This window comes from Merops nubicus, unplaced genomic scaffold (assembly GCF_000691845.1).
Source record: "Merops nubicus isolate BGI_N331 unplaced genomic scaffold, ASM69184v1 scaffold25356, whole genome shotgun sequence".
Taxonomy (NCBI): Eukaryota; Metazoa; Chordata; class Aves; order Coraciiformes; family Meropidae; genus Merops; species Merops nubicus.
The window spans coordinates 13,304-27,202 of NW_008615993.1; the positions used below are offsets into that span (position 1 = coordinate 13,304).

The 13,899-nt window shown below is 43.6% G+C and overlaps 1 protein-coding gene across 1 annotated transcript in view; it reads right to left on the minus strand.

Annotated features, from left to right (window-relative positions):
* ITPK1 (inositol-tetrakisphosphate 1-kinase) overlaps nt 1–13,899 on the minus strand; it is a gene marked incomplete at both ends in the record, with an annotated part of 71,429 nt that overhangs the window by 13,297 nt on the left and 44,233 nt on the right. The window contains 2 exons of the mRNA XM_008942716.1: nt 1,103–1,143; nt 3,003–3,101. Of these exons, the coding sequence (XP_008940964.1) occupies nt 1,103–1,143; nt 3,003–3,101 (140 nt within the window). The remainder of the gene's footprint in view (nt 1–1,102; nt 1,144–3,002; nt 3,102–13,899) is intronic.

Here is a 13,899-nt window from a genome sequence, read left to right on the forward strand (position 1 = left end):
ATTTGCAGAGGAACTCAACAGAAAAATCAGCAGGGAAGCTGGTGTCTTAAATTCAGTAACAATCCAGTCCCCCAGATGTTCTTGGGAATGATAGCAAAAATTTATAGTGGCTGTTCCAGAAAAATAATAGGACTGTCTGTTGGCTTGTTAAATGATCCAAGCTACAGGCCTGCACAAAAAAAAAAAAAAAAAAAAAATCTTCCTGCATTTTTAAAAGGAAGTGCTGGTTCCTCAAGATTTCAGCTGTAGCCATTCTGCTGTCTACATTTACATTTTACTTCAGGGCTTTCAGCTCTCAGAAATACTACGGCAACATACTGCACGTTTCAGGACCAGCTGGGAAACCTGGACCGATGACCATGTTGTTAACAAAGGAAACCAGGCATTAGGAGAGCCAGCAGTGAGGGCTGGATTCTCAAAACTGAGCTGTGGTAAGCAGGAAGGCAGGAAGCATAAATGGAAAAGAACTAAAACAGGACTCAACTGTCCCAAATTTAGAGGAAGCTAGGCTCCTAGGGAATGCACTCCTTCCAGGAATACACATCCATTTTAACTGCATTTGCCTTACGGGAAGGAGGGAAGGCAGATAGTTCTACCAGCCCTGTTCTCCCCACAGCTCCAACAGTGTTATTACAACTGAATGTGCCTAGAAACCGTCTTTATTTCTTATTCCCTGCTTCTCGAGGAGAGGAACCAGCTATTTCATCTGCAGCACAAAACCATTTCTCACCTTTACCACACACAAGTTGAAAGAGAAACATGGTAGAGTGGAAATTTCACTTAGTATGACCTCTCACCATAGGAGAGGCTGAAGGAGCTACTTTGCAGACAGAGCTGACTGAAGACTACGAATTGTTAGAAGCAACTAGGCAACAGAATCTAGAAACTACTAGAAACAACTTTTATGTCAAGAGGCTGAAGTCATATTTAACTTGATTTCAGATAAATCTGGAAATATAATGGTGTAACTAAAACCAAGGGAGAGGCGGAGGAAGGGAAGTTGCTCGGGCATAGCCCTCACTCTGCCAACTAAAGCCCCAGCCAAACCGCCATGGGGGGAATGGAAGCAGGGGGGTTATGCTGCCCAAGTTTTTAAACTCACCTCGTGAGAATTGGTTCCATGGGCCACTCTGGTTTTACAAACTGGGTAAAAAAAAAAGAAAAAACAATGTACCGCTGAAACAGGACACACAGACCCCTTATGAATCTGTTCCCACCCACACATGCAAACACTGGAGTTCACCAGGCCAAGGCACTGACTGTACCAGACACCAGTGACAGTCTCTGCTCAAACAGCATCCTCAGTCACTGCAGAGCTTGGCTTGCAACCAAGCCCTGTCCTCTCCACTACTGCCTGTAACTAGGGTTCAAGCAGAGGTCATTATTAGGACTGGGCATAGGTGCAACCCATCATCTCAGAAATTAGCACCAGTACTGGTAATGCCATCCTGCCTACTCAGAGGGCATCTTCCCAAGCATCTGATTTTGCCTGAGGCTGAAGTTACTTTACGGTTACCATAGAGCCACTGTCCTGAAAACAAGGGAACAGAGACTCAGTGTAAACCTTCTTCTTTTCCTACCTCCTTGGTTTTGGGGAGGAGCGGGAAACCAAATGGGCTGAACCAAACTAAGATTCAACATATTTTTTGCAGGCTACCATAAAGGGGGATAAAAAAAATGTAGAAAGAGCCCAGCAGTTCTTCCTTCTCCTTTATATTCCTTATCTGCTCTGTATATTGTGATTCTCACCTCCATCCTAAAAACAGTAAGATGAAAGAAACAACATGCTCCTGCTATTATGAAACCAGAGAAGAGCTGAAGACCTTGGGACTCACACAATGACTAGAGCTGATGTTATTTATGTGTTAAGCAAAGGAGATGAAAACTTGCAAGTAGTGAGGCAGCGGATAGGACAAGATTTCTTTGGGGGTTGTTAGAACAGTTAAATTGCCAGGCAGGAAGACAGGCAGCTATGAAAGGCAGATGACCTGCACTAGAGTCCAAAATAAGTTGGTAACTTGACATTTTGGAAAGTGGTATATGACGCATGCTCTGGAGAGCAGGAGCTTTTTTAAGGAAGAAAAAAAAGAGTGAGAGGAGACAGAAAAAGCACTCCTACGATACCACGTTACATCAATTTTCAGTGTTATTTTCTAATTTTATCTTCATTTAAAGAAGTTGATTCAGGCATTCTGAACACATGGGCTATGCTGCTGACTGCTGAGTACTAGGCAGCCTGCATGAGAGGACAATGTCCATGGGTGGGGAAGGTGAGTCAAAGCCATTCAGTGGGCTTTAAATTACGGCTTCAAAAGCTAGCTACAGGAGACCTGCCTCACTTGGGAAAGCAATGGCAGGGAGGGCAAAACATGCATCTTCTGTATGACTTTACCTCTCAACTTTACAAATGAGGCAAGCACCAAAGGAACAAACACCAACTAACCGATTCTGTTCACTTTATACTGCAAGGAATCAAATAAAGGAATAAATTAAAGCACAAGCCCCGCAATGAAATTTGCTACAAAGCACAAACAGTTCATGGCAGCTGTTTGAGGTTGTGGGCCCTTGAAGCCTGCTATCTCTGGTCATTTTTTACACTCTTTGTTCTACCGTAGGGGTGGGTGAAAAAAGGAGACAGTCTGCAAGGCAGTGATTTTCTCAAGAATAATAATGAAGGCAGTTGGCAGGAGAAAGTTCTTGCGCAAGTTCACGGCCAGAGGCTGTGTTAGAACGATAAGCACTTCCCAGGAACGCAAGTTTACTGTAGCCAGGTGTTTAAAGTAAGAAACATAAATAAAAGGCAACGTAAAAGCTGATGGGGAGGAGTTTTCTTCTGCATCCCAAGCAGACTACTTCAGAGCATTTGTTTCAGGAAGGTTTTAACATCCCTGACACTTTGGCAATCAAACCCCACACTCCTAACAGTGCTGGTTGTGTCTTGGGGGTGAATGAGCAATACTGAGAACCAAGTAGAAGCACCAAGGAAAAGCCCATGTACATACTGAATGGGAATGCCAGTCCATTCTTCTCTATAAGCTGCAAGGTATCTTCTCCACAAGCACTTGTCAGCTCCATAAAGGGTGGTGAACAGATCCTCTCATCTGCAAAACAAACAAACAAAAGACTCAAATGCAGATGAGATGTTTAGCTTCTCAGCTGCATCATTACCACTCTCTCCGTAATAACTGCTTCTTGCTAGCCAGCTTTACTTTCATAGTTGATATTAAAGCACCAGAAAGATTATAAGCCAGACCTGAATTTGGGTTTCTGGAAAGAGTTCAGAAGATGAAAGGCCCAACTTTCAGATCATCTAAATGAAAATACAAAGCCTGTATTTTCACAGTTAGGCAGCAAAAACAATCACTTGCTTAATACGTAACTGTACAAGATTCAGCCAGTGAGGTGAAAAGCAGCTGGGACCTTAGCTCTTCATATGACGCCTTCAGGCATAATTCTCTGAAGCATTTTACAAAAACCCGACTGGTCAGCAAGCGCGGCTGGAGCAGGCAGCCTCACAAAGCTGTCGTTACTGCAGGGCCCCTCGGGTGGCAGATTCCAGTGTGGATTTACTTCAGTCAAGGTGCCAGCCGTCCTGCTGTCCACTGGGACCTCTTAGCCATGAAAGCAGTGCTCATTTGGTCCGGCAAAGCCAGTCAGAGCACCACTGAGACACCTTGGCAAGACTGCCCAGTGGACTTTGGTTACAGAAAAAAACCATGGGAACCACAGTAAAATCTAACAGAGCAGGCTTGCCCCACAGTGTTTCAGACAACACTGTGCTTCTTCACAAGGGGTCATGGGAAGCCTGAAGTCAAAACACAGCCCTCTTAGTGACTCGGTAGATTGAATTGCTCTGCGACTCACAACCTGTTCATTGTAGGAGAACTTTGAGTCCTACAGCACTTTCCCCTGCTCCAGCTGTGTTCCTAGGGGAATCAAAGAACTTGAGCATGAATTTCCACCACCCTAGAAGGCTGGGTTGCAATTTCAAGAGCAAACTGAACCTTGGCTTCAGCCATGGTTCTAGGACAGTTCAGTGGGCCCAAAGACTTTCAGACAAAAGCTGTGTACACATTGACCAAGTCAAAGCAAGAACACCACCCAAGCAACCATCCAGCTTCTCAGTGAACACCTACTTAGAAGTACTCCATGGAGTTTCAACTGTGGCCAGGTTAACTCTGGAGCCACAAATGGGCTATAATGCAAGTTAGCTGCACGGTACTGAACTGCAATTCAGAACGGGACTGCCCAAACTCACTTCTAAGACTTATTTCAAGAGAAACAGCATGACACCTTCCTCCAAGACATAACTGGAGACCAGCACAAATGATGGGATCAACTGTATCCGTCAAACTTGAGTCACAAGTTTATAGCAACTAGCAACTTGAAAATAAGCAAAATGTGACTGTTTTTGCCATCCACAGCACAGGGAATCCAAACAGGTGGAGGCTATGCTCAGCAGATGGCGCACAAATGGAGAGGTTCACATAAACAAAACTCCAGCAAAACTATGTACTCTGAGAGAGCCATACATCCAAAACCCACCTTATAAGCACTGTTTAGATTAATGCCTTTAGTTTCATTGTAAGTATACATTTATGCATGTTCCCTCACACAGAAGAGAAAATAGAATCACTGAAAATAACAGAGAGGCAGAACTCTGTTTGGGTCTACACAGCTCAGTGCATGCTTTGGCACTCTGAGACTATCTGGGAAAGCCGTCCATTAGCAATACTGTTGCTATAAGAAGTTATCTGTGAAAAGAAAAAGACTATTTTCATACAATCTAAAAGGAGCAGAAAGATTGATGCTTTGAGGTCAACCTCAAAAAAGCTAAACAAAATGTCCCAGACTTCAAAGCTTTCACTTTGCTGCTATCTATGAAAACAGAAAATGGCATCCAATAGTGACAGGTACTGTAATATTTACAAGCCTTTGCCAGAGCAAAAGTTCCTTAGTTGGATGAATTTAAGGAATCAAATTTAGTTTACAGATACTTGGGAACAACTTTGGCTTGGCAGCTCTCCCACCCATATGCTTAAGACTCACAAATAACTTTGCCTTCAGAGTGCAGATCCAGAGGGACGTATGGTTCCACCTCACTTCCCTCCATTTCTCTTCCTTGCAAACAGGAACGGGAGACAGGGAGGATTCATTGTTCCTGCCAACTACATGATACTTGCATGGGGAGATGAAGGAAGGGGTAAACAGTAAATTCTTTGACTTTGTACATAGAAAAGACCACCTGGATCAACAAAAAGTAGCAGAGAAGGCTTAGCAACAAAAAGTGCTCCTGCTAATTTGCACAGCACTGGCTTTTTCTCCCCCAGGAAGCCCACTGAAGCTTCTAAAACAGATCATTAATTCACAGACTGACCTGAGGACAAACAAACCCTCACTCAACACAAGGTTTCAGTACAGCCTACAGCTAGAAAGCTGCTGCTCTGAGTTGAATTACACATATTGCAATTCTGAAAGTAGCTTAGTTTTTGGTTTTGTTTTTTTTTTTTTTAAAAAAATCTTCCAGCTGCCAGCAATGATCTTGTCACCAAACTCCTGTTATCAGAGTGACAGCAGTCCCAGCACACCTTCTCTGCACTGAGGTCCAGGACAGAGATCATTCAGTGTTCGAGGGTCAGTCTCAATACTGTTTTAGATCAGCATGGAACTACATCATGGGATGCACAAAGTGCAAACACTCAGTGGCACAATGAACCCTCCCCTCTCCTCCTGCTGAGGTAAGCTGCTTTAGAAGGATCTTACTGAGCTGTGGTCAGGTACGGGACCCTTGGCCACTCTCACTGCTTCTTCACAAACTTCACAAAAGTGATCAGTCACCACAGGAATCCCTTGTCAAAAAGGACAATGATGAATATACAAGCAAATAAACATAAACAGAATTCTCTGGTGAGAATGGGTGACATGAGTCTGGCCACACTGCTGACCCCTCATATTGACACTACAGCCTAAACCCTCCAGTCTAAAACCAAGCAAACTTCTCACTCGCATCAGAGAGCCCTGGTGTGGAGGAAGCACTTCTACCAAAACAGTCTGAGAACTGCTGAAGTGTGAGGCACAGCCATGGCACACGTCCCACGTAACTGCATGGGCTGTGCACGTGTGCCAGGACAGAGCAGACAGGGGCCAGATGCCGCGCGAGGAGCCGCCACTGCTGCTCCCCTGCCACCGGCCCTGGGACAGGCTGCTTCTGAAACAGCCACCTGTCCCAGCTTCCACCCTTGGCTACCTGCAAGTGCCCTCAGTTCCCAAGGGATTATTACAAATGCACGTTCTATGCTGTCCAGTTGGGATCTGAAACTAGAATTCAGGGACCTTCTCCCTCCCTTTGGGTGCATACACTGAATGACACGATAAACAGATAACCACAATTATTAACCCTCTCTTCATGCAGCCTTTACTGAACCAAAGATATCAACACAAAAAATCTCCCCATAAGTCAAAGGACTGCTGTGATATAAGAGGCTGTGCACTTTTATAGGGCACACTTGGTGGTACTTCTTTTTCTAAGTGCCTGGTAGTGTCTTAAGAGACCTGGCTTTGAAATATGGCCAGGACTCCAGGTGGATCATGTCAGGTCCAGAACCGCCAACTTAACTGCAACAAGAAAAGACTCTTCAGATCAGAAGAGGGTTCAGCTCTCACTTCAGACAAATACCAAATGTATCTGTAGCATTTCTGTTGTTAGAAACAACACATTGTAATTAAATTTAAAAGTCAAAATACTGTCACTGTGTTCCTCCCTCACCTTTGTCTTTGTTTTTATTGTATGCCTCAGCAGTAACTTTGTGGTGTCTGCTTTCTGTATTTTCCTTATATTTTTCTCCTTTTTCTTTCAAGATCATGTGACCAAATCAAGAGTTCCTTATCTTTTCTTTTCCTTCCTTCCTTTTTTTTTTTTTTTTTTTTTTAACTTTCTGCATTTTCTTTCCCCCTCATCCTCACTCCTTCTCTATGCTGGTCTTTTTTTCAACTGCCACTCTGTCACTCTGTTCTTCCACTGCTACCTACACTTCCATCACCTTTGAATGGAGATCATGCCTAGGATCATGTTTATCGCAAACACAAGGAGAGCATCTACAGTGGAACCTCGAAGGATAGCAGGGAATCTGGCACTAACAGGTCACAGGGGACAGGCAGCAATCACCTCCCTCCACACAGTGTCAGGGCACTCAGCTCTGGCATGTCCTGCTCTGGGGTGAGCTTTGTCAGAGCACTGCCCCTTTCCCATGAAGCAACAACATGATTATGAAGGTGAAAAACATGACTAATGGAGGCAAGTTTACAGGATGAGTAACACAGCTAACCAACAGGAGAGAGGTACTCAGACCATTGTGTTGGTGCCAAGGAGGGGATTATCCTGGATGAAGTTCAACAACAGCGACCGGAGCCATGGGATGTGAAGTTGAGGAAGATGCAGACTAAATACTGGCTCAGGGAAAAGGTTTTCTGGCAGTGGGAACTGGTGGAAAGTCTTATGCTTAGGACTTGCTTTAGTGAGAGATGCTGAGCAGTGCTTCTCTACCCAGGGCCCGTGCACCACTGCTGGACAGACTGCCAAAGAGTTACGGGGTACCCAAACCTCACAAAAGAAGGTGGCACAAGAAACCCAACACTGAGCACACACTCCCATTCAGCAGGTAAGTGAAGGAGATAGAGGAAAAATAAAACTAACACACAGCTGTACCCAGCTGAGCCAACTCCTATGTGATAGTACATAGAGAACACTGTGACAGGACTGTACAAGACAGTCCCTGGATAGTTTTCAATAAGGGCAGATGGTGCTTTGCCAATGGTTGAGGCTGGGCTGGCCACTAAATGAATGACAGATGCTCTCTATTAAGCTCTCCCCCTTCCCAGAAGGGGAAGGGAAAGGGAAAAAGGGAAAGATACTTATGGGCTGGGGGAAAAAAAAAACAAAAACAAACTAAAACAGCTTTAATGAAGCAGTTACAATAAAAAGAAGAAAGTAATATTAATAAGAAAATAATGAAATATATAGAAATGTATAAAAAAACCAATATTGAGCACCCTCAGGCTACACTCAGCAGTAGACAGGAAACAGACTCAAGAGCTGGATTCCAGAACTGGATTCAGAAATGCATGGATTGGGATTTTTGGCAGAACAGAGTCCTCCTCGGACACTGGCCACAGAAGAAGAGAGTTTGACCCTTGTGTTCCCTCAGCTTTATACTGAATATGACAAATATGGAATGGAATACTTTGCTGGCCAGGTTTGGGTCACCTGTCCTGTCTGCTCCTCCCCATGAGGAGATTTTTTTACTTACAACCTGTTCACTGATGGCACCTCAACGTGGTGCACAAGATTTAGCAGTGACCTTGGTTTCTACAGGAGCAAGTATAAGCAAGAGCCTTTCTGCATACCAATCCTCAGTAGTAACTATAAACATCAAGCACTATCACTTCTAGAACAGACACTGAAAAAACACACTGTTAACTTTAGAGAGTGCAGTTACTTAGAGACTGAGCTGAAAAGAAAAATCACTGAAATAAGAATTGGTTCTGTTCTAGCTCAAATCAGGACCTCCTTGCATTATAGAAGGTTGAGAAGTACTGACACAGGACAGCTGCAGATCAGTGGGGAAAAAAATAAACCAGAAGAACCAAAAAATAGTTTCCTATTTATATTTCTTTATTCCTAATGATTTTGGAGACATAAGGCAACAAATAATAAATTGCAGATCCAATGCTCTCCATTCATAGATCAACAAACTGCATTTCCTTGTCTTCAGAAAAGGAGTTGAAAAAAAGAGTTCATGGTCATCTCAGAGTACAGCTCAAAACCTGTGGCCAGGAAAAAAAAAAAAAAGGGATGGTATTTCCCATTAAACTTCAGATTTACAGTCTGAATATATCTCCCTACCATGTAATTCACCATCCTTCACTCCCTAATCCTGGTATTAGGAAGCAAAGCAGACAGCCTGAAGAATGAGTATTAACTCCCAGCACTGTCAACCTCTTGCCATGAGCCTATGACCCAATCACCAAACATGTTCTATCTCTCCCTTTGGTGAGAGAGGGCTCTACGGAGCTGGTTTAAGGAGTTTCAGGAAAAAGACTTCATGGTAGTGGGATCATTACAACAGCTGAACAAACTACCTGTTTGAAGCTTCAGCCTGAGCATCAGCAACCAAAATCCTGAGTGTGTTACTGGAAAAACATACAACAAAGGTGTTTACTCAAGAATATCCTATCTTCTGACCAGGCTCAGTACTGTCTCATTAGCAGCATCTTCTTTGTTTACACACAGAAGGTAATGGAAGAACCAAATGAGGGGCAAGCTGAGGAGAAGGGAAAGGTAAAAGAAATTGGTAGAGTGATTTTCTGAAACAGGTGGAAAGAGGATGCAATTTGTCAAATGAGCACAGGAGCAGGCCTGGAGCCCCCCCCTGTGTGTGCAATGGATTTGGCCCAAATCACAGGAGTGTATGAGCCCCTAGTTCTGCTTAGCAATTATAACTGGAGCACAGGCTTGTGCCCGAGTTGCTCTCTGTGGCTGGAAAGGCTGCCAGGATTATTTCTGAAGAAACGGGGGTACAGAACCTCCATATCACATAATGCTCTGTGCAGAGAAATGACAAAGCTGCTGTTGAAAAGTGCTGGTCTCTTCTGTAAACACCCTTAAGATGAGGAGAAAAACATCTGTGACAAAATCAGGATTGGCTTAGGTCAGTCATCATCCAATGCTCTTGGAGCAAATACTAAGTCTTAAGCTACCTGAAAGATTCACAGCAAACTATATCAAACTCTAAACTTCCTGCTTTCTTGAGAAAAGCCACTCTTTAATAGAATAATTGGTTCTGTGATTAGAAAATGCTTAAGCTTCTTTAAAAATAAACGTATTTTCCGTAAACCGTGGTTCACTTCAGCTTCCACCAGCTTGCACGGCTGCACTCTGCTCCTGGGGGGATAGAGAGGATGCACTGCCAGCGCAACACCTTTTCTCCCAATACAATACAGGGAGGAAATCTGAACTTCCAGCTCACCCCTGCCTCCTAAGTTCATTTTCAGCCAAAAAAAAAAAAAAACAACCACCCACCAAGAGAAGATGGCAGGCTCTTATTTTAGTGTGCAGCTGAACCTTATCTTGAAGGTATCTTAAATTTATCACAGCTTCAGACTGTCACTTCTGCTAAGGTCAAAAGCTGGTACATCAAGGAGTCAGCGAAGCTAGACAACCCACAACTCCAGAGCAGCCCACTCTCTATCATCTGGAAGAATCACAGAATGATCACAGAATCATAGAATGGTTTGGGTTGGAAGGGGCCTTTACAGGTCATCTAGCCTACAAGAACTCCTTCCTCTAGTATATAATTTTTCAGCTGAACCTTCATAAACCCCACAACTTTACCAAGTGTTCAGTCAGGTTTATTTTAGCACTTCTAAGCTGTATTAAAAATACCGTCAAATTACCTTACCTTCCCCTCAGATATGTGTGTGAATGAGGAATATTGGCAGGACAGATTTACTTCAAACATATGCTGATCTGTACTCATCACTGAAAAATCAACCAATGTCTGATCAGTTGTATTTGGGGAGCATTTGGCAGCACGTTCCAAAGACACAAGAGGGCAGAGCAGACTCAGCTTTGACGCCACAATTAACCATACATTGAAGGAATTGTGCACTATCTATGTTAAATGGAACATCTGTGGAGCAATGGTGGTAATTTCTAATAAAGTAGTGATTTTGAAGCATCTGGGCAGTGAGTGAGGCAATCTCACTACTGAATATAAATAAGAAACTATTCAAAAAATTAATAACTTGCCATTTCCATGCAATTTAGGGGTGCTAATTATGGGTTTTGACATGATAAATTCAGCTTAGATTGAAGAGATATGATAAAAGATAAAGAAGAAAAGGCAAAAGTCAAAGTAAAGCAAATCTGGAGTTGTTCCTCCCAGCTGAACTCTTCTTCAGAAACAACCCTCTCACAAAGCTACAGTCTGTACAGGATCCTCCCGCAGTTTTTACAGCTAGGCTTTCATCTTATGCCCAATTTCCTCAGCAAGTAGGATGCTCCTTTCTGATTCCCAAGAAAGGAATTCATCCCATCCTTGGGTGCTCAGGCTGAGAGAGGTAGCTTTTGCAAACAAGCAGTCAGTTCAGCCGTGGTGACGGAGCCTCACGGCTACCTGGCAGCAGAGGAGGACAGCTACAGACCTGCCTCCAGTTAAAACAGACCTGTGGTGAAACATGTTCACTGATACAGCCCACAAAGTGAGCTCACAGAAATGTAACAAGAGATCAAAGCTTATCTCATTCAGGAGACAAAGTAAAGGCTGGGAGATGTGTGTCTATCATCAAACGGCCTCATTTTTCAGTAGGTAAGAGCAGTCACCCACCACCTTGCAAATGTAAAGGGCAGGAAGCTTTGTAGCTGAATTTAAAAAACACCAAGCACAACTCCTCACACTTTATTAAACCACATGACTTTAGCTACTTGAAAAATGCTGCATTTTGTCTATGTTTGTACACTTACTGTACACAAAAACTGAAGCCTACCTCCTGCAGTCTGACAGGACTACCCAAGAGACTGGACTACCTACCAGCCATACCTCCACTGTTTTTCAGGTTTCTCTGTAGCATCACAGGCAAAGGCTCTTGAGGAGGCACTCTGGCACACCTGACCACAGTTAAAGAAAGTAAATGGACCAGCTTTCCAGGAGAAAGAAATAAACCTTAGCATGCTTCTTCGACTCTGTGTAAAGAAGGTTAGGCAAAACTCTAATAAATAATGGCAAAGGGTGGAGAAAACCTGCTAGAACAGCTTTTGTTGAAACGGTAACATCAATTCCTGAGAGCGCTGAAGCTGTACCAAAACTTGGGGAATCATTTTACAGGCTGGAACATTTCAGACATTACAGGAAGAAAGAAACCCATTTTCTTTATCAAGGAAAAAAATGAAAGGGACTGTTTGGCAAGCTCAAAGAAGACTTTATCTGCATTTTTACCTCAATAATAATCTACTCAGAAACCTGGCATTGAAAGTATTGCTCTCTGTGCAACCTCAAAGGCATTTCCAGAAGAGAGACAATGCAAAATCTGCTCTCTGTGTCTGCTCCACATCAAAATGCAAACCTCTGGTTCAATGTGAATACGTGAACCCTGATTAAAGCCAACTGAACTGTCTCTCAACAGTAATTTGTGTCTCCTGCTTCATATGTTAACCAATACATGTTGGATACAAGAATGATAGACTTGCCATCCTGAAGCAACAGAAGTCTCTGATTTTAGTACTTTTACCAACATGGGCTGCCCTAGTAAACAGAATGATAAATCAGCCTTAGAATGAAGACTGAGCATTCAAATACAACCCCTTGTTCTGAAACAGAAAAGATATCTAATGGTCCAGATGCAGCTTATTTCATGTTTTCTCTCCCAAATACTGAGCTAAGAAGCTACTTAGATTAGTACAGAACGGTTTCTAAGCTCAATTCCCACCTGCAAACTATGTACCTCCAGGACAGGAACTGGTGGGATGCTGATTTGCATCCCCCTCATCTAGGTATCATAGATTTGTGGAGCTTGGAAAAGACCTTTAAGATCATCAAGTCCAACTGTTAACCTAACACTGTCAAGTGGTGGGATGAGAGCAACCGACAGCAGTCTGCACTTCCCTGTATAAGCACACACTATTTGAAAATGGCCAGGGAGCACCAGATCTGGTGCAAATATATGGCTATATGGTGTTGGAGCTTGATGGAAAGATGTGAGCACCAGAGCCCTCATGAGCTTGAACAGATAACACCAAGGTTCCCCATGACCAATTGATTCACATGAGAAATTCAAAGCAGAGCACCAGTTTACTCCATGCAGCAGAATGCTAATCACATCCAGAAATCTAAGGTGAGCTTTGAAGGCCCAATGCTGAACTCCCTACTAATGTCATCTGCAAGTAGCTCTACTGACTTAAGTGAGTTACTTGCTCTCAGCTGAAGAAGCAGTTTCTCTGCATCATACATGGAACACATTGTCTAATAAAAAAGGAAAACATCAGTATGTTTATGGCAGGGGGCATGATGACAGACATGACACAGGCAGCTTTTTCTTGTCCATGACAGAGTTCATTTGCAGATATTAGAGTACCCAGAAGAGTAGAGTCCACTGAAGCTCTTTATAGCTCTAATCTAAGAGGGTTGATGGCCCTTAACCAGATCAGTTTAATGAGCTTTTGGAAGCTAAATCCTAGGAGAGACTACACAATGCATGACCCATGCTTTCAGTAAATACCACTTCCAATCTACACATGCTGCAGCCCACAAGGAGTGCAAATTACTGACAAAACTCCCTTCGAGGTAGAGAGACATCTCAGGGACATGCCGAAGGAGCTCTGACAGCATCAGCTGATGCGCAGGTCAAGCCTCCACAGTACAGCGAGACCCCTGCGGCAGCTGAGCCCCAGCTCAAGCCAAGGAGGACTGGGGAAATGTGAACGACTACCTGCCTCTTATTCCTTTACCGTCTCACACGTACGTGAAGACAAAGTGGAGTGCAAGAGATTATTCACTGATCTATGAAACAGAAAGATCTTGGGTTAACACTGAGTACCAGGAGAGAGGTATGGCTGCTCCTGCACTACTGAGCGGGGCTGACAGCAAGCCCTGGGGCTGAGCACCTCCAGTCAGCTCTGCCGTGAGTCCAGCTCCGCGCTGTGAGGGCAAAAGGATTTTCCAGAGTGAGCCGTTGGCGACTGCTGGTTTCATTTGAGTTTCATTATGTAAAGCAGCTCCCCAGAACATAGCTACAGAATAGCAATGCTTTCTTACTGCATTAAGGAGGAAACATAAGAACCCCTATTTCCATAACAAAAAAAGAACTGTTTAGTCTCGAACAAATCTGTTTAAACAAGGATAGAGA